An 18,505-nucleotide genomic window follows, 5' to 3' on the forward strand; every position below is an offset into this window, starting at 1 on the left:
CGTCACGTTCCCAAGTTCAGGTGATTAGGATAGGACCTCACTGGGGAAGATTTTAGAAATTCTGCCTCCCACGGTTAATCACTGGCAACAGTTTGCTATGCATCTTTTCAGATCCTTTTCTATGCTTCTGTGTACACTTAAGCATATAGTTCTATTTTGTGTTATACAAATGATATATATTGGTATTTTCTTTCTTTCTTTCTTTTTTTGGTGAGGAAGATTGGCCCTGAGCTAACATCTGTTGCCGATTTTCCTCTATTTTGTATGTCGGATGCTGCCACAGCATGGCTGATGAGTGGTGTAGGTCCACGCCCAGGATCTGAACCCATGAACCCCGGGCTGCCGAAGTGGAGCATGCACACTTAACTACTATGCCACCAGGTCAGCCCCAACATTGATATTTTTATGTGATTTTTGTCAGTTAATGTGTTTTGAAATTCTTTCCATGCCAACATATTTGAATTGCTATCATTAGAAATGCTGCATATTATTTTATAATATCATGTCCCATAATTTAACTAATTGCCCATTGATGGATGTTCAGTGTTTTCTAATTTTTCGCTATTCCATAAATAATCCTATAATGAACTTCTTTATACGTATGCCTTTGGCCCCATGTGCAAGTATTTCTGTAGGTTGAATGCTCCAAGCTGCCCCCAGTTCCTTCAAGACAGGTGCTTTCTTTCTCTTCTCCACATAGCTCAGAGGCAAAGCCATTGTTGGGTGAAAGGAGATTGTAGTAGTCTGGGTCCAATCAGGAGGAAGAAACTACACAGTAGGTTAAACAGAGAGGTTTAACATAAAGAAGTATTGTCTCTGATATATAAGGAAACTCTGTATGGTGCCCCAGGGCTGAGGGAGGGTCCCTAAGGAAGAACAAACCTAGAAAGAGCTCAGATCTCTTGGAGACGGTGTGGCTCAGCCCACCAGATGGCAGAGAAGTTGGCAGGTTTGGCCTGCCTAGTCGGTCTGGTGCTGCCAAGCAAACAATACACGCCAGGGTGATGTGCAAGTGAGAGCAGGCAACCAGCAGCTGGTGGTGTGGGTGTGCAGTGGGAGCTAGGGGCCGAGTGAGGACAGGAGGCCTTCAGAGTGTGCAGGGCCATGCAGGGACTTGCAGAAGGAGCGGCAGCCCAGTGTAGGACCTCCGGGGCCACAGGCAGCAGCTGCACGTGAGCTGTGCGGAGGCTTACAGAGGAAGTCGGGGGCGGGTGGGTGGGGGGCCTTCCGAGCACCTGGACTGCACCGGGTCTCCAGTTTCCATGTCAGGAGGGCTGCGGAAAGGTTATCGCCAGGCCAAGGCTACAAGGCCGCAGAGGGACTGTGTTCTGGGCTGCATCAGTGATCCACCAGACGTCCTCACACCCACGCCGCCAACTTCCAGCCTGCACTGGAAACCACAGGAAACCACATTCTTCTGCAATGTCCCTCTTGTTCTGCAATGTCCCTCCAGTGCCCTCTGTCCAGGAAGCTTAACATCATGCTCACCTCCAAGGAAAATGCTTCAAGAGATTCCTTTGTTTATCACACAGCGTATATGGAAGGACGCTTCCAGAGCTGAGAGGCAATAAATTGATGACTTACACAGTCCAGCCTGTTGCCCACTCAGTTTCCATGTGCATCCTTGCACACCCATCTGAACTGCGTGATGACAAGAACACAACTCTGTGTTTCTACCTAACAAGATCCACCCTTCCTTCTTACCAGTGAAGCCATTCACTCTTTTCCAAAATGAGAAGTCCGAATAGTTAGTGTATCCATCACAGGCTGTATTTATGGCTCCTCAAATATGGTCACAGTCTCACTGGAAATCCCATTTCCTACTAAATTGTATGGTTAACCTTCAATAACTTGTATGTAAAATTTTTTAAAAAGGGAAGAAAGAGAAGAGAATGATTGGCTTACACGTCAGCACATGTGTGTAACAAGCATAGAGAAACGATGCAAAGCCACTACAATACCCATTTCTGTAAGTGGTCATCTGGTCATAGTTGGTGTCTACCGTTTCCTTCTTCACCCACTCATTCCGTATTTCCCTTGCCCTCAGTCAGAACTCAGCTGTTCCGGGTTCTGGAGTGACCCAAACCCTCATTCCCCAAAGGTCCGAGTTCTCAGTCATTGGCCTATTTTGGTGGCTGTGGTTTTCAAATCACCTTTGCTATTGGGGATGCAAGTACCAAGAGGCTCCCCGGAGAATGCCGTGGATCTCAGACATGTCTTCCTTGCCACCATTGTGGCTATAACCTATCTCTCTGGGTGGTTGGGATCAGTCACGCCAGCCAGGATTGTAGCTGCTTTTTGTCGCTTGGTGGGTCAATGCATAAGGAGCCTAAAACTGCCAGGTAGACGTCACATCTTCTGATCCAGTGGAACCACTGATGTGTCCCCTGGTGGAAGCATGTCCTGCTCCACGTGGGACAGCGGGATTTCAGCAGGAAGATGTCCAGTCTTTAATTGCAGGCAGAGAATGGTAGCAAATGTTTGCAGGCAGGAAAGGGCGGGGCACGTTTCCACTCCGTATTTATCCAGCCCTACTTATGGCCGCTGCTGTGGGAGGTCCCGGGGACCCACCAGTGAATGATTCAGGGCTGTTTCTTCACAGTCTGCTTTCCATGGGGAGTTGACTGGAGCAGTGGGAGCTAAGTACGAGGGCAGGCTGGAACTTTAAGTAGAAGGTCTTGGATGCCAGGTGAGGGGCCCTAACCACCCTGTCACCAAGTGCAGGGGGAAAATCCTCTGAGTCTGGGGCCTCAGAGGGAGAGCTCAGGATCAAGGCTCTCCACTAGGGGAGAACTGGTGTCACCCGCAGTCCAGGAGCCAGGCCTGCCTCACCAGGGGAGGAGCAGGGCCCCACTCACCCCTGGGGCCTGCTTGGCTGTTAGTAGGCCATGGATGGGAGATGGGCATGTGGCTCAGGGCTCCCTTGGGGTCACTCTTCTTTTCAGGTCACCGTGGAGGGTAAGGGAATAGTAGTACAGTACGTACATTATAGAATTATAGGATAAAGTATAAAGAAGGAAACTGATGTCAAAATCATTGCTAGCCTGAAAGTATTTCCTAAAAAATGTGTATGCGCTGACTACAAATACTCAGAGTGAGCAACTATAGAAAGAAATCAGAGGTGTAAATATTAGAGACAAGGAGCCAAATTATCATTATTAGCAAAGGACTTTTTTTTTCTTTCCTAAGAAAGACAGCAAATCCATCTCTAAAAACTACAGTTTTGCCTGGTTTTGAATTTAAATAAATGGCATCATACATCTTTTGCATCTGGCTTCTTCTGCTCAGTGTTCAGTCTGTGATAGTCACCAACGTTGTATATAGTTTTGGTTCATTTCCTTTGCTGAAGGATATTGCATTGTAGGACTATACTACATTTGGTTTATCCATTACACTGTTGGCAGGTACTTTTGGCAGGTTGCTTCAGTTTGGGTTCTTATAAACAATGCTGCTGTAATCATCGTGTGCACGCATTTCTGTCCATCTGCATGGAATTTCCGGGTCTTTGGGTAACATGGTATCTTGAACTGGAGTTAACACCGCCAAATTCCCCAGTGTGGTTGTGGCACTTTCCACTCTCACCAGCAACATAGGAGATTCTTGCTGCTCCTGATCTGCACCAATCTCGTCCAACATCCATTCTCGATTTTTAAAACTCATATTATGGATACCTCCTTAACGTGATAAAATGTGTTTATCTCAACTGTAAAGCTCATACTTAAGGGGAAAACAGTAAACAAGTCTTCTTAAACCAGAAACAAGACAATGATAGCGATGATCATCACTTTTATTTAGCATTGTTCTGGAGACACTAGCTAATGAAATAAGACAACAGGAAGGAAGTAGGTGAATAAAATTTGAAAAGAAGAATTGAATTATCCTTATTAGCAAACATTAAGATCTTGTGCTTAGAAAATGCAAGAGAATCAGCTAAGAACTACTGCAGGGGCTGGCCCTGTGGCCGAGTGATTAAGTTCTCGCGCTCTGCTGCAGGCGGCCCAGTGTTTTGTTGGTTCAAATCCTGGGTGCGGACATGGCACTGCTCATCAAGCCACGCTGAGGCAGCGTCCCACATGCCACAACTAGAAGGACCCGCAACGAAGAATATACAACTATGTACTGGGGGGCTTTGGGGAGAAAAAGGAAAAAAATAAAATCTTAAAAAAAAAAAAAAGAACTACTGCAAAATGATGAGATTATTCCATATGGAGGCTGGGTTCAAAGTTGATATATAGAAATCAATAGTCTTCAATGATACAAACGATAATTAAGCAGTGCCATGGAATAAAAGATCCCATTTTTAATAACAACAAAAAATATAAACTACCCAGTAATTGATTTAATAAGTTATATATAAGATGTAAGCAAGCAAGAACAACAACAATTTAAAAAAAGACTTAATGGATAAAGAAAAGACAAACTGTGCCTTTGGATGAGGAGACATCAATGCTTCCTAAATTAATCTATAAATTTAACATAATTCACAATTCATAATAAAAATATTAAAGTACAGAAAACATCAGCATAAACAAAATCAAAAACAAACAACAAACCAGGGGAAAATATTTGCAACATTTGCAACAGAGAAAGGGTGATGTCTCTAATATATAAAGAGTGTCTACAAATCAATAAGAAAAAAACTCAATAGAAAAATGGAGGGGCCGGCCCGGTGGTGCAGCGGTTAAGTTCACACGTTCCACTTGTCAGCAGCCTGGGGTTCGCTGGTTTGGATCCTGGGTGCAGACATGGCACTGCTTGGCAAAAGCCATGCTGTGGTATGATCCATCCATACCAAGGAAAGTATGTAGCAGTAAAACAAAATAAGAGAATGAAGCAGTACTATATAGAAGATTCTACAACATATATTGTTAAGGGAAAGGAAAAAAGTATAAGACAATATGTGTGTTATTTTGAGTTAAAAAAGAAAGGAAAAAATGCATCTGCTCATATTTGCATAGAATATTAACCCCAAGTACCTCAGAATGTGACCGTATTTGGAGACAGGGACTTTAAACAGGTGATTAAGTTAAAATGAGGCTGTTAGGAGCCAGCCCTGTTGGTCTAATGGTTAAAGTTTGGTGCACTCTGCTTCAGTGGCCTGGGTTTGGTTCCTGGGTGTGGAACCACACCAGGGGTCTGTCAGTAGCCACACTGTGGTGGCAGCCCACATAGAAGAACTAGAAGGACTTACAACTAGCATATACAACTGTGTACTGGGCTTTCGGGAGAAAAAAAAAAAGAGGAAGATTGGCAACAGATGTTAGCTCAGGGCGAATCTTTCCTTGCAAAAAAAAAAAAAATGAGGCTGTTAGGGTGGGCTCTAATTCAATACGACTAATGTCCTTCTAAGAGGAGGAAATTCGGTTACACAGAGAGACACCAGGGATGCGTGTGCACAGATAAGGCCACGTGAGGACAGCGAGAAGGCGGCCGTCCACAAGCCAAGGAGAGAGGCCTCAGAAGAAACTAACCAGCCAACACTGTGATCTCGGACTTCAGCCGCCAGAACTGTGAGAAAACAAACGTCTGTTGTTTAAGCTGTGAGTCTGTGGTATTTTCTTATGGCAGTGCGAGCTGACTAATACACCAAGTGTCATCAAAAGGTTGGTGCACAAATGTATCTTGACTGCCACCTGGCTGACGGCGATGATGAGATAAATTCGGATTTCAAAGTGGCTAAAGTATCAGACAAAACAGCAAGTCCCTTCAAATCAATTGGACTGATAACACTGGTGCCTGCGCGGGGGTGGGGGGGGGTGGCAGGGAAATGGTGGGGGGCCAGGGTGGGAGAGATTTTCACTGTACCCTTAAAAAGATAACATTACAATGATAAATTAAAATTTTGAAAAGAGGTCCTGTTGATAGATTAGTAAGATTTGTGTGGTGCTGGGAAAAATATCTGTGTTTCTTTGTAAAGCACAGACTGTCTGTGAGGAGGTGAAACGGGCAGGGGAGGAAGAAAAGAGAGACTGACATTTTTCAAGTACAACTGTTTGTACCTTTTGACTTTTGTACTATGTGTATTAATTATAAAAATAATTTGATAACTTTATTATAATTAAGTTATAATTGTTAACTTAATATTTAAAAAAACATTGTTAAATTTTTAAAACGTTGAACTTTGTAAAAATAAGTAACAGCGGGAAAGCCTCCTGCTGTTTATGAAGCATCTACAGTGTGTCGGGGGCTGTGTGAGGCTCTTGGCTGCATCTCCATTAATACTGACAAGTTTCCTGCCAAAAAAGTACATTATCTCCATTTTATAGGAGGAGACTCACGTGGAAGAGGGTAGAAAACCCTCCTGAGGCCACAGCTGGTGGAGACGCCCAGCAAGGACCGAGCCCAAGACTTGCTCTTGCCAGGAACGAGCTGGATGAGCTGAAACATGGGTCCTTCCTCCTGCTCAGGGCGTCGCTGGCACCCCCCCCTCCCGCCCCCCTCGCCCCTACTGCTCTTGGAGAAGAGGGAGGGCCCACTCCCCACCCAGGGGCATGTCTGGAGACCCCAAGGCACCACAAGGATCCGGCCTCGGCTCAGGGAGGCTGACGGGTGCAGGGTTGGGGCAGCCCAGGGCACCTGTGCTTCGGGGCATCCCTGGAACATTACCTCAGTGCCTGCCCTGTTCAGGAAGAGGACAGGAGCCACTGCGGGGGCCCCCCTAGATGCTGTGCTATAACCCAGAAGTGAGCGTGCTCCTGGGCTCCAGCCTTCACTGACCTCGCAGCTCCCTCTGGCTCTGAGCCCAGGCCCAGGTCCAGCTCATCCCCACTCTTGGAGGCTGCAGGATGATCTCCACCCTCACTTTTTTTTCCCCATGGCTCTCACCTGACAGCCTGGCCTCTGGTTGGGGTCCAATCCTGGCATATTAGGGGCAGGAGGGTGGTGGGCACACGGCCCCGCTCCTCACCTGTCCTCCAGCCTCAGCGCCCATCATTCATCTCTCCAGGACCACCTGGGCGCCAGGTTTGTCTCTCACACCCAGGCAGCCAGAGTGGCCCAGTGCCCTCCATGGTGCCCTCAGCTCTCAGCCCAGGGCCGGGTCCAAATTGAGTCCTGACTCAGGGGTACTGACCCCCATTCCCTTGTGCCCCTTTGCTCCCTCAGGATGGAAGAGCTGGCGCAGGGGCCACTTTACCATCTCCAGCCAGACCTGACCTGGCGGAGAGTAGGGCCAGACACAGGTGGGGGTGGAAGTTGGGGGGTGGGGGGTGAACCGGCTCCTTCCTCTGCATGACAAAGGGCAGGGATGCCCTCCCTCCCAACAGCTAATCAGCCCATTGTAAAACGTTCCCAATCCACAGGCCTTTTCTTCTTTTGGCCTCTGGCCAGGGTTGCCAGATTGGGGAAATAAAAAATAGGACTCCCGGTGAAATCTGAATTTCAGATAAACAACGAAAAACTCTAACTATGTCCCAAATTGTGTCTTGCATTTTATCTGGCAGCCCTCCCCTCCGGCTGACTGCTCAATTGTTTGATTTCCCCAGTAAAACTCTTCAACCATCTGCAAATGCACATTCATGTCAGGGGAGCCCCAGGAAACAGGGGGCTTACCCCTGCCCAGCCCTCATCTCCTGGGCCGAGTCCGCTCTGCTAGCTTCAGACGGTTGAGCAGGACTCTGGCTGGAGACAGCTTGGGGGTGCAGAAGGAACTTTGGGCTGGGAATGGGAAGACCTGACAATGCAGGCAACCATCACTAACTGAGTGAGCTTGGGGACACCTTGTCACCTCTCTGGGCCTTAGTGTTCTTGGCTCAAAAACTGGGTAGACTGGATGGTCCTTTCAACTCTAATCTCTAAATCCATGAACACCAGGAAGAGGGAGAGGATGGGGTTCCTTATTGGACAAAAGCCCATTGGTGCTATGGAACCAATGGTGGGGAACATCGGGTTTCCCGACCACGGCCATCTAGGATCTCAGGAGCCCTCAGGCACCAGGCCCAGTCGCTGATCCCTGCAGCTGGACTGGTCCTCAGTCAGGGAGCCCTGGTGCTGAGCGGGCAGTTAGTTCCAGCAAGGAAGGGGACTCAAGCTCACACACCAGGGACTCCAGTGGGCTCTGTGACTGGGAGAACGGGCATCTAGCAGAGAATGAGATCTCCTCTTCTCCAGGAAACAAGCTTTTTAACTCAACTGGTCAGGCACCCCAAGCCAAAAAGGAGGCTCACGACCACTGTACGGACAGCAACAGCCAGCTGTCCCCAGTCCAGACAGCCCTTTGTGTCCTTCCTAGACAGCCCCCTCCTTGGGCTCAGGGACCTGTCTGGCTGCTGAGCTCCCAGGAGGCCGGAGGGGTATGACCTCCCTCCCTCCCTGCCTCCCACCACCCAGGCCCAGCCCAGGGCTGGCTATAAAGCTGGCCCAGCCTGGCTTCCAGCACACCCAGCTGGGACCCTCCTGGAGCCTCCTCGGGGGACACACCCGCTCTGTCCTCCTCCTCCTGCACAGCACCATGCAGCCCATGTGGCTCTGCTGGGCACTCTGGGCGCTGCCCCTGACCGGCCCCGGGGCGGCCCTGACTGAGGAGCAGATCCTGGGCAGCCTGCTGCAGCAGCTGCACCTCAGCGAGATGCCTGCCCTGGACCAGGGCGACGTGGGGCAGCTGGTCATCCCCACCCACGTGAGGGCCCAGTACGTGGCCCTGCTGCAGCGCAGCCACGGCGCCCACTCCCGAGGGAAGAGGTTCAGCCAGGACTTCCGAGGTGAGCCCTCCCTGCTGCACCCTGGTCGTTGGGGAGGCGGCTAAGACTGGGAGTGTCTGTCTGGGGGACCAGGGTCCGTGGGGCAGTGAGGAGGGTCCATGGATGTGAGGACAGCTGGGCCTGGGCCCCTGTCTGCACTGAGGGCCCCACCGTGTGCCACCAGAATAGAAATCTACAGGGTAGGGGAGCAAAGTGGAAGGGGAGAGCGGAGGGGAGAAGACAGGCTGGCAAGAAGCTCGTGCTGTGGACACGGAGGCTGGCCTTAGTAGAGAGCTGCCTAGAAAGGACCTCCAGGCCGTCCTCAGCTCGGACTTCTGTTGGTCTCACTTGGACAAGTCATGGCACATCTCTGAGCCTCTTTGCTTCTCTGGAAATGACGTTACACTGGCTGTGACTGCTTCCCAGAGGTGTGGGCATTGAATGAGATGTAGGAGGCGGTTTCATAACTTTAAAGTTCATTGTTTGAAAAGAACTCTGCCAGGGATGTGGGGCCTTGTTCCCTCTCACCTCCCTGGGGCCAGGGTCCACCTCCTCAGGGCCCAGAGCTAGACTCACACCCACCCTGCTCCCCAGCCAGCCGGGTGCCTGGGGAGATGAGAATGGTCCTGAACACCTCAGCAGAGGCGAGTGCAGGCAGCCTCAGGTGTTAGGGTCAGCTGCCTGGTGCCTCCAAGGAAGGGGCTGGACATGTCCCCACCATTCACCTCAGGGCTGACTAGTTGTTTCCAGGCCCCTGGCCCCTCGTGCTCCTGTTGGGGACATTTCACAGGGCATGAGCCCCCCTCAGCAGAGAGGGAAATGAGAGTCAATTCCGGGCTCTTCCTCTGCCCCTTAGGAAAAGCCAGGTTCCGCTGGTGACCACAGACTCCCATTGGCTGGGTTCTCCAACTCCCACTCTCCATGGCCCTCTCACGCAGGCCTGCCCCTTCCCCTGCAGAAGCCTGCATTCTGTGCTCCACACTGAAGCCCCAGCCCTTTGCTCCGGGTCCCAGAGCTGACCCTGCCAGCTGAAGAGGAGGTGCCACTGAACAAGTCCCAGCCCCAAATGATGTTTAGGAGACTGGGCCTGGCCCCATAATTTTTTCAGAAAAGGGAGGTGCTCCCTTTGTGTCCTGGCCCACCAGTTTCCCAGCCCCCAAATGCTCCCTGTGGATTGCTGGGGGAATTCTGTGCACCGGCTCTGGGCCCTGCCACCCTCAGAGCTCCCGTGGTGCCCGGAGAGGCCCCCTGACCCCGCTCGTGTCCGCAGAGGTGGCCGGCAGGCTCCTGGGGTCCGACGCCTCCAGGCACCTGCTGGTGTTCGCCATGGAGCAGCGGCTGCCCCCCGAGCGCGAGCTGCTGCAGGCCGTGCTGCGCCTCTTCCAGGAGCCGGTCCCCGAGGCCGCGCTCCGCACGCACGGCCGGCTCTCCCCGCGCAGCCACCGGGCCCGGGTCACCGTCGAGTGGCTGCACGTCCGCGACGACGGCTCCAACCGCACCTCCCTCATCGACTCCAGGTGGGGAGGTGGCGGCTGGCGGGGGCGGGAGGGGGGAGGGGACAGAAGAGGGGGCGGGGCCCAGCGCGGGAGGGGCGGGGAAAGGCGGGGGCGGGGCCCGTCTGTCCCCACCCACGGGACGGGGAGAGGCTCCCCAGGGCCTCCCCGAGCCGCCCCGGCCCACCCTGAGCGCCGGCCTCCTTCGCCGTGTCGCACGCAGGCTGGTGTCCGTCCACGAGAGCGGCTGGAAGGCCTTCGACGTGACGGAGGCCGTGAACTTCTGGCGGCAGCTGGGCCGGCCCCGGCAGCCGCTGCTGCTGCAGGTGTCGGTGCAGCGGGAGCAGCCGGGCCCGCGGGCGGCCAGCGCGCACAGGCTGGTCCGCTTCGCCTCCCAGGGCCCGGCGGGCGGCGGGCGCGGCGAGCCGCAGCTGGAGCTGCACAGCCTGGACCTCGGCCGCTACGGGTAGGCGCTGCGGGTGCAAGGGGCGGACCCCGAGGGGGAGGCAGATAGGGAATAAACTTGTATGGAAATGGGCAACGTTTCGGCGTGCTGTGGCAATGAAGGAACGTATACAATTTCTCCTTCGACGCCCCGGAGTAATATCAGTTATCATTTATTTTCTGGTTACTTCTAGTTATCCATCCTTATCACTGATGGCCAGCATTTGAACATGAGAGATGGGTCATAAATCTCCCTCCCCGATGCCCCCCTAGGCCCCGCCCTGGGCCCTGTGACCCCGGGCCTCCCGGCTGACCTCTGCCTCTGCCTCTCCTTGCCCCCACAGAGCTCAGGGCGACTGTGACCCTGAGGCGCCGGTGACCGAGGGCACCCGCTGCTGCCGCCGGGAGATGTACATCGACCTGGAGGGGCTGAAGTGGGCCGAGAACTGGGTCCTGGAGCCCCCGGGCTTCCTGGCCTATGAGTGTGTGGGCACGTGCCGGCAGCCCCCGGAGCCCCTGAGCTTCAAGTGGCCGTTTCTGGGGCCGCGGCAGTGCATCGCCTCGGAGACGACTTCACTGCCCGTGATCGTCAGCGTCAAGGAGGGAGGCCGGCCCAGGGCCCAGGTGGTCAGCCTGCCCGACATGAGGGTGCAGAAGTGCAGCTGCGCCTCGGACGGGGCGCCCGTGCCCAGGAAGCTGGAGCCGTAGGTGGGGGTGTAGCCACTGAGGGACTTGGCTTCCGTGTGTATCACAAGTGTTCCAGGGCACCAGGAGAGAGAGCGATGACTGCACCACTCATGGGCAAATGGGCTCTCTACTGGGCTCTGAATCTGCTTCCTCTGACCAGTCGGCTCACCTCCTAATTCTTGTCTCCCAGGAGCAAGATCCCTGGCCACTGGGGAGCCCTAGTCTTCTCTATCCCTATGTGGTTTACTGCACTACATCCTAAGCATGCACTTTGTAGATTCAGGAAACTAAGAGCAGAAACCTGTTTGTCTTTGTTTCCTTGTCCTATTCGTGGATCTGAGGTATGATGAGAGATCCCACTGCCACTCTGGGCTTAAAACTTAGGATCAAGAAGGGGTGTGCATTTCCATCTCAGATACCATGAGCATTTTGCAAGAAACAAATAAAACACTTTTTTTTTTTTTTGAGGAAGATTAGCCCTGAGCTAACATCTGCTGACAATCCTCCTCTTTTTGCTGAGGAAGACTGGCCCTGAGCTAACATCCGTGCCCATCTTCCTCTACTTTATGTGTGGGATGCCTGCCACAGCATGGCTTGCCAAGCAGTACCATGTCAGCACTTGGGATCTGAACTGGTGAACCACAGGCCGCGGAAGCTGAACCTGCGCACTTAACCACTGCACCACTGGGCCAGCCCCAATAAAACACATTTTAATCTATATTTCTATATTTGACCCCGAAGCCTGCAAATTCGAAGTGAATAGAAAGTTCTACAGGGCTTAGGTCAACCTGGTTAGAAAACCAAGAAAAGAGTTAAAAAACACTTGGTCAAGGTCTCAACTAAGTAAAACAGGAAGCTAGAACTGAAATGCATTTAGATCCTACTGTGCCTGTCCTCTTAGAAATGAGGCAGAAATCTTTTTGTCATTGATGTTGACATTTTTACTTGGCTGGGCACAGTGAGGGGGCATTATTTCAATTCTACGTGCTACAAAATAAAGAAAGATCTGTGATCAAAATCATCATCAGGACTATAAGAATGAGGGTCACTTCTTTAGCTTTGGGGGCAGATGGAGGGAGCGAATGTGGAAATGTTGGGGGTAAGATTGTAGGATGCCAAGATTACAGTGTTTTTTAAGCTGTGACTTTATTTAATGTACGACCCAGGCCTGGGCATGGATCTCTTAGATTTCTTGCCAGTCTGCACAGCTCTCATTAGCTATAAATTCTTTCTCCTCTCAACTTCCGTTTCCTTCTCCATCAAATAGGGACGACCCTGACTCCCACACTTTTTCTGGGGTTTTAAGGAACCGTGTCTGCCTGACACATAAGAGGGCCTATGGTTATCTCGACTCACGCTCTCATCCATTTTGGCCTTCTCTTGATTCTGAAATAAACTTAACCTACTGACAATCAAATTTAAAATCCCATTCCCTGTCTGAAATCAAGGATCCAACTTTTCTCCATGTGAGTGGTTCCACCATTCTAATTACCCGGGTTGGAATCTTGCACTTTGCTGGACCCCATGGCAGAGACCAGGCAGGTGGTGATGCCATTAATGAGTCAGGAAGGAATGAGGACAGGCCGGTAGGGGAAGGGGGGTGGAAAGAGAGTAGAGTCAGTCTGAGCCAGGGGGGAGTCTGGTGGGCCACACCCAGGACCCTGCAGGAGGTAACAGCAGGAGAGGAGAGATGGCCAGGCACAGTGGGACCGACAGGGGCTGAGCACAGGGCCCAAGGGCCAACTCTGGGAAATAACTATTGGCTGGGGTTTAAGGGGAGGTGGGGGTGGGGAGAAGGGGGAAGCCAGACGGGACAGAAAAGATCTGTCAGAGAAGCAGAAGACACCCCCTAACCCCCAACTCGCAGAGAGCGGCAGGCTGGTGCTGGAACCGTGGGCAGGGCGGCAAGGAGAATCCCTTTATCATTACGACACAAGAAGAAAGCCCAGCGACGGAAGCCAGGCCAGAGGACCTGCAGAGCTGCGCCCGAGCGGAGCGAAGAGCTGCTCAGGAGTTGGAGAGCTTTAGCGCTGGAAAGGCTCTGAGAGGAAGCTTTGGTCCAACGCCCTGGCTTCGCAGGAGCTGAAACCCAGGCCCGCGTTGGAGGGCAGTTGGCGGCGGCGGCAGGAGGCGGTGCTCTCCCGCTTCCCAGGGCGCACGGTCCTGTCTGACCCCCATCCTGCGTCCTGCCCGGCGCACAGCCAGGCGCCCTCGGCGAGCTTACAGTCCACTTGCCGAGGCCACTGGCTCATTGGAAACAGCCTGGTACCCGGCCGTGGAGACACGGCACGCTCAGCGAGCTGGGCCAGATCCGCGCCCCTGACAGTAGCAGTCTTGGGGTCCCAGACCAGCTGGAGCCAAACGGAGGACCCTCAGGGCTTTCACGGTCCCGGCTGCTCAGAGCGCCGCGGGGAGCCGGGTCTTTCGCAGCGACCCCAGGGGGCCAAGGTGCGGGCTGACCTGGTTCAGTACCCCATCCTCCACTGCCCTGTGCGGGCCTCAGAGCCCGTCGAGGACATTCAGTGTCATCTAGGGACGATCACGAACGTTTGCAGATGCTCTTTGCGCGCGTCCCCGAGTCGCGACCACCCTGGGCTTGGCCCGGCTCTCCCCGAGGTGCCCGGGTTCTGGGGGCGCGCCGGGGGCCGAGAGAGGAATTCGCCCCGGCGGCGCCCTCCTTGGCCCCTGGACGCCAGCAGATGGCCGGATGGAGCTGCGCGGGCTGAGCAGCAGCCCTGGGGCAGGGCCGGGGCGGAGCGTCGCCGAGGGCGGGCGGCTGGGGCGCGGGCGGCGGCGGCGTCTGGGCGGACACCCGCGCCGGGCGAGGCTCCAAAATGGGCAAGCCATAGGCGCAGCTCTGCGCATGTGCAGGAGGCGCCGGAGTTTCACTTTGTAACTTTTAAGTGGTGGGCGCCTCTCCCCGCCCGGGCGGGTGGAGTCAGACAACTTCCCCAGGCTGTTCCGGGCGCGCCTTCCTCCCAGGTAAGGTGGCCAGGGGCGCTGAGGAGGGGAACGTCGCCCTCTGCCTTTCCCGGGACCTGCACGGGTGCCACGTCAAGTGTCCGGTTTCGGGACGCGGCCCCCACTCCCCAGCAGGGGTGGGCAGGGTGGGTAGGAGGCCAGGGTCAGTCCCTGGGCCGTGCAGACCCCGCGCCCGCGTTCCAGCCCCGCGCTTCTCCAGGCCCCTTGACAGCTTTTTCGGACGTCCCGCTCCCACGTCCGGCTTTTCGCTTTTAGGGCTGATCCCTCCCTCTTCCCTACCCCTCTCTTTGGGGATTTGTCAGTTGCGGTCTGGCCTCCCATCCGAGCCAGGCACGCAGCCACGGGGCTCTTCCGTCTCGGGCGATCAGCGAGGCAGGCCTGCGAAGGGGCCAGGCATCCAGCCCCCTGCCGCTGGGAGGAGAAAAACACTTGGGGCTGTCCCTCAGTGACCGCTCCTATGGCCCTGGTGCAGTTCTAGGAGGGAGCCCGGAGGCTTGGGGGAGGGGGGACGCAGGGTGAGGAGAGCTCTGCTAAGAAACCAAAAACGCCTGGGTTCCAGTACCTGATAAGACCGGCTACCTGAGACTTTGGGGTGTCCTCAAGGGCAGCAGTGGACAGCGTGGTAGACCAAAGGACCTCCGGGCTTCCTCCCACCCTGAAGCTGTGCGGTGTCCCAGCCCCTGAAGTGAGGAAGTGAGGTTAAGCCAGTGGATTGCGCTCGCCATCCGGACCTGGTGGGTGCCAGGGGCCTGTGGGAGAAATCCTGGGGCCTTTCTGAGGCCCTGACTCCTACAGGGCAGTTGGACACTGGTGGGGGGTGAGGAAAGACTGTGCATCATCCATGACTGGAGAAGCAACCCGTATTTCCCCCTGCTCCCTTCTGCAGGCCCCACTGTCTTGCTCTCTTCTGTGCTCCCCTGACACCTGTCGGAGTCCTGAGTCTCCTCCTGCCTTTTGGGGAATGTGAACAGAGGCCTCCTTTTCCCTTCACCCACCTTGTTGTTTGTTTAGCACTGGGGCAAAGGTCTCTCGTGGCTCTAATAGGAAAAGACATCAGACGGGTCCTGCATGCAGTTGTGTTTCCCATTGGCTGGAGGGGTGACTTAGGAGAAAGGCAAACAGCTCCTGAGTGCCCACTGGGGCTAGGCCCTGGGCTGAGTGCTCTGTGGGCGTGGTTGCAGGTGTGTGACTCCCAACAGCCCTGTATGAGCAGCATTGTCGTCCCGCTTTACGGAGAAGGAAGCCAAGGCATGGAGTGCTTCAGCATCTTGTCTAAGGGACATGGTGCTGGAGCCCTGACTCCAGAGCCTGCTCAGGTGACTGGGGGGCACACAGCCCCCACCCTGCAGCCAGAGGCGACCCCATGCCCTTGGCGTGCCAGGACTGATGTCTGCAAGATAGACAGTGGTCCACTTTCCTGGGCCCTGTTTGGTGGTGCTTGAGGAAGAAGTTTGTGTTGACTTCGTAGCCGCCTTCTGTATCTAGAAGATCAGAGGGAGCTCCTGTGGCAGAAGGGCTGGAGCTCCTTGTGGTCTTGTGATCATGGTAACAAAATGAGAAGATTTGTGATGATAAAAATATCCTGAATTTGTATGGGGCCTTCTTGCGAGAGCCGACTGCTCACACACTTCTTGCTTTGTTCCGCTAGCACTTCTGGAAGGGAGGCATACAGATCGTCAAGTGTGCTGCGGGGCCAGTCCTTGCTGCCAGCTCAGGTGGGCAGTGGGTTCGCGCTGGTGCTTGGCTTGTTGGTGGCGAGTTTGGGACCAGCTGTTGGATTCAGCTCTCTGTCGCACTGGCCACAACCAGACTCTGGGGAGCACTTGAGCCGGGCTTTAAGTTGGGGGCCTGAGTCACCTGCTGCTCCCTTGGCTCCTGGGCCTCAGCAGTTATTCTTGGCTTTCCTGGCCTCAAGGTATTGGCTAGGAATGAGGCGATGAATAGAGAGCTCTCTGGAAGGCATGGCTAAGAGCTAGGCATTCACATATGCGTGTCTCACAAATGTGGGATGACTGAGTGTTGCCAAAACTGTGGGCCAGGCAGGGCTCCTGTGGCCACAGGGTTTGGCCTCAGCCCAGCACTATCAGTCCCACACACACTGAGCCAGCTGGTCCTCCTCAGCCTGGCAGGGCTGCCCTCCCAGAGCGGGCCTTTTTAGGCAGGTGCGGAGGGGTTGGGCTGGAGAGACTGTGATGTTTCAGCAGAATCTGGACTTTACGTGTGTAATAGGCAGGGACAGACTACAACTGAGCTGAAAGGGCTGAGAGACTGTAGGCCTGAAGCTGTGCCCTTACCTGGGGGGGCAGGTGGGACAGGCTACCCTCTGGGAGCCCTGAGGCCCCATCCCGGGCTGGGGCTGGCCGTATTTGCTGGCTGACGTCACTGAGTTCTTCTTATCAAACTTTGTGAAACCACCCAGGGGAGCCTGTTTGGAAAGATGAAAGTGACTTAGAGGTGTGACTGGGGCTGACCTTCCTCCCACGGGACGTCTGCTTTTCTAAAGCTTCATAAAGCAGCATTGCGAGGGTTGTCCCGCCCCGCAGCACCACCACAGCGGCCCCTCCCTCTCCAGGGACAGAGCTCTCTCTGTGAGTGTTTGCAGGGATGTGTTTTTCTCCACTCCACTATTCAAGCCTTCCTTCTTCTGCTGTGTTCCTTTTTCCTGCTTCTAGCCCTTAGGGGCCCTTGGAAGCCTTCCAGGCCGGATGAGGTCTTCCACCCAGAGTCTTACCTGGAACCCACAGCTGCAGGCGCTTCTGGGGGTGGGGGAGGTGGGACACTGTTCTGGCCCCAGCAGGGCCTGGAGCCTTTGGAGAGGCGGGGAGAGGCTAGAGCCCCAGGCGATGCTGGGTGAAGAGAGAGGAACCGGGCAGCACAGAGGAGCGTGGACCAGGAACCAGTTCTAGGAGTTGGAGGAGAGGGCCAGGGCTGGGGAGAGCCCATTGGGAAGAACCATAGGCTCCCTGAGAGACACTGGGCAGGTGTGAGTGAGTGCAGGGGGAATGTGCTGGGGGTTCAGGTCAGAACCCTTGAGCTGGCCACGGGCAGCTCCCATGTGACTCTGGCCCTCCGTGTTTCTTCAGGGAAGTCTGTAAAGGCTGCTGCCCCTCGACCCTGGCCTTGGGGAAGCTCTATAGGAAATGAGTGGCATGCCCGAGGCAGCCTGGGAAGTGGCCAGGGCTGCCCCTGACTTTGCCAGAGCCAGCTCCAACTGAGGACCTCTCCGAGGGACTTGTCCACTGTCCTTCCTTCCCATGGTGTCTGGTAAGTGTGGGGACAGGGAGGAGGGGCAGGCATTGCCTCGCAGCTTTGGGCTGGGCGGTTCTGTTGGAGTGGGGCCATTGGGTGGGGTTTAAAGGAGGGAAGCCAAGACCATCTGTCTCCTAGAGGTAACTTTCGTGACTCTGTTTGGAGCCACCAACTCTATGGCTCTGACATCACACCCTTCAGCCATTGCCAAGCCTCTTGTGGGGGTGAGAAAGTGCCTCGGCCTTCTGGGGAATCCTCCCATGCCCTCAGACCTGCCCCCACCCCATTCCTGCACTTTGTCATGTGTTTGTAAGATCATCCCCAGCCCAGAAGTGCCAGGGGTCAGAATTGGGAATCAGCAGCCCGCCCCCCCACCACACACACACGTATACACCCCGGCATTGCCAGGTAGTCCAAACATCTGTTTGGGTTCTCCATTCCTTTTCCTCTTGTCCCCAAGATCTTTGTCCCTCTAATGGTAGAAAGAGCAGCAGGAGTCCCCTGGGAACCTAGTTTCGGCAGATTTGGGGAGCTTGAGGAAGGCGATGCTGAGCTTCTCTCCTGGCTCTTTGGCCACAGACAGTGTGAAAGAGGCCGGAAATTGGGCACCAACTCTGTGGCCTTCGGTGTTGGGGGACAAACACTGGAGATTTCCATTAGCTTCACCAAGGCCACCAGGAGCCTCAGGAAGGAAAGGTCAGCCACCGGCCTGGAGCCAAGTCTGCTCTGGAAATGCTGGGCCTTCCATTTAGACCAAAGGTAGCCAGGAACTAGCTCAGGGGTGAGGGGATGGAACTGGGGGAGTACTCCGGGGACCCTCCCCTCCCGGGACCACCCCTTCCTTGCTTCCCTTGTCTTCTCTCTTCCCACCTCTCCTCCGGCTTCCCCTTCCCTGGCCTTTAATCTCACACTGAACTAACGGGTGTTTGCCAGCTGGCTGGAGAGGGAGTGTGGCTCAGCAGAAAGAGAACT

The 18,505-nt window shown here is 54.5% G+C and overlaps 2 protein-coding genes across 8 annotated transcripts in view; both read left to right on the forward strand.

Moving 5' to 3' along the window:
* Positions 1-8,269: 8,269 nt before the first annotated feature.
* LOC103544832 (left-right determination factor 1-like) lies at positions 8,270-12,326 on the forward strand. Its single transcript, XM_070602686.1, has 4 exons — positions 8,270-8,699; positions 9,949-10,195; positions 10,395-10,637; positions 10,960-12,326. The coding sequence occupies exons 1-4, from the start codon at positions 8,294-8,296 to the stop codon at positions 11,321-11,323; spliced, it is 1,260 nt and encodes a 419-aa protein (XP_070458787.1). The 5' UTR covers positions 8,270-8,293; the 3' UTR covers positions 11,324-12,326.
* Positions 12,327-14,063: 1,737 nt separating this feature from the next.
* TMEM63A (transmembrane protein 63A) overlaps positions 14,064-18,505 on the forward strand; it is a 37,924-nt gene continuing 33,482 nt past the window's right edge. Inside the window, exons 1-4 of one of the 7 annotated variants that reach the window (XM_070602672.1) lie at positions 14,117-14,284; positions 15,933-15,999; positions 16,704-16,872; positions 17,368-17,548. In XM_070602672.1, coding sequence (XP_070458773.1) covers positions 17,539-17,548 — 10 coding nt within the window. In that variant the 5' untranslated portion in view covers positions 14,117-14,284; positions 15,933-15,999; positions 16,704-16,872; positions 17,368-17,538. Of the gene's footprint in view, positions 14,285-14,843; positions 15,019-15,932; positions 16,000-16,703; positions 17,266-17,367; positions 17,549-18,505 lie in introns of those variants that run through there. The other 6 variants (XM_070602671.1, XM_070602675.1, XM_070602674.1 and 3 more) reach the window with 6 other exon arrangements.

The sequence above is a fragment of the Equus przewalskii genome, chromosome 31, assembly GCF_037783145.1.
Source record: "Equus przewalskii isolate Varuska chromosome 31, EquPr2, whole genome shotgun sequence".
In the NCBI taxonomy this organism is placed as follows: Eukaryota; Metazoa; Chordata; class Mammalia; order Perissodactyla; family Equidae; genus Equus; species Equus przewalskii.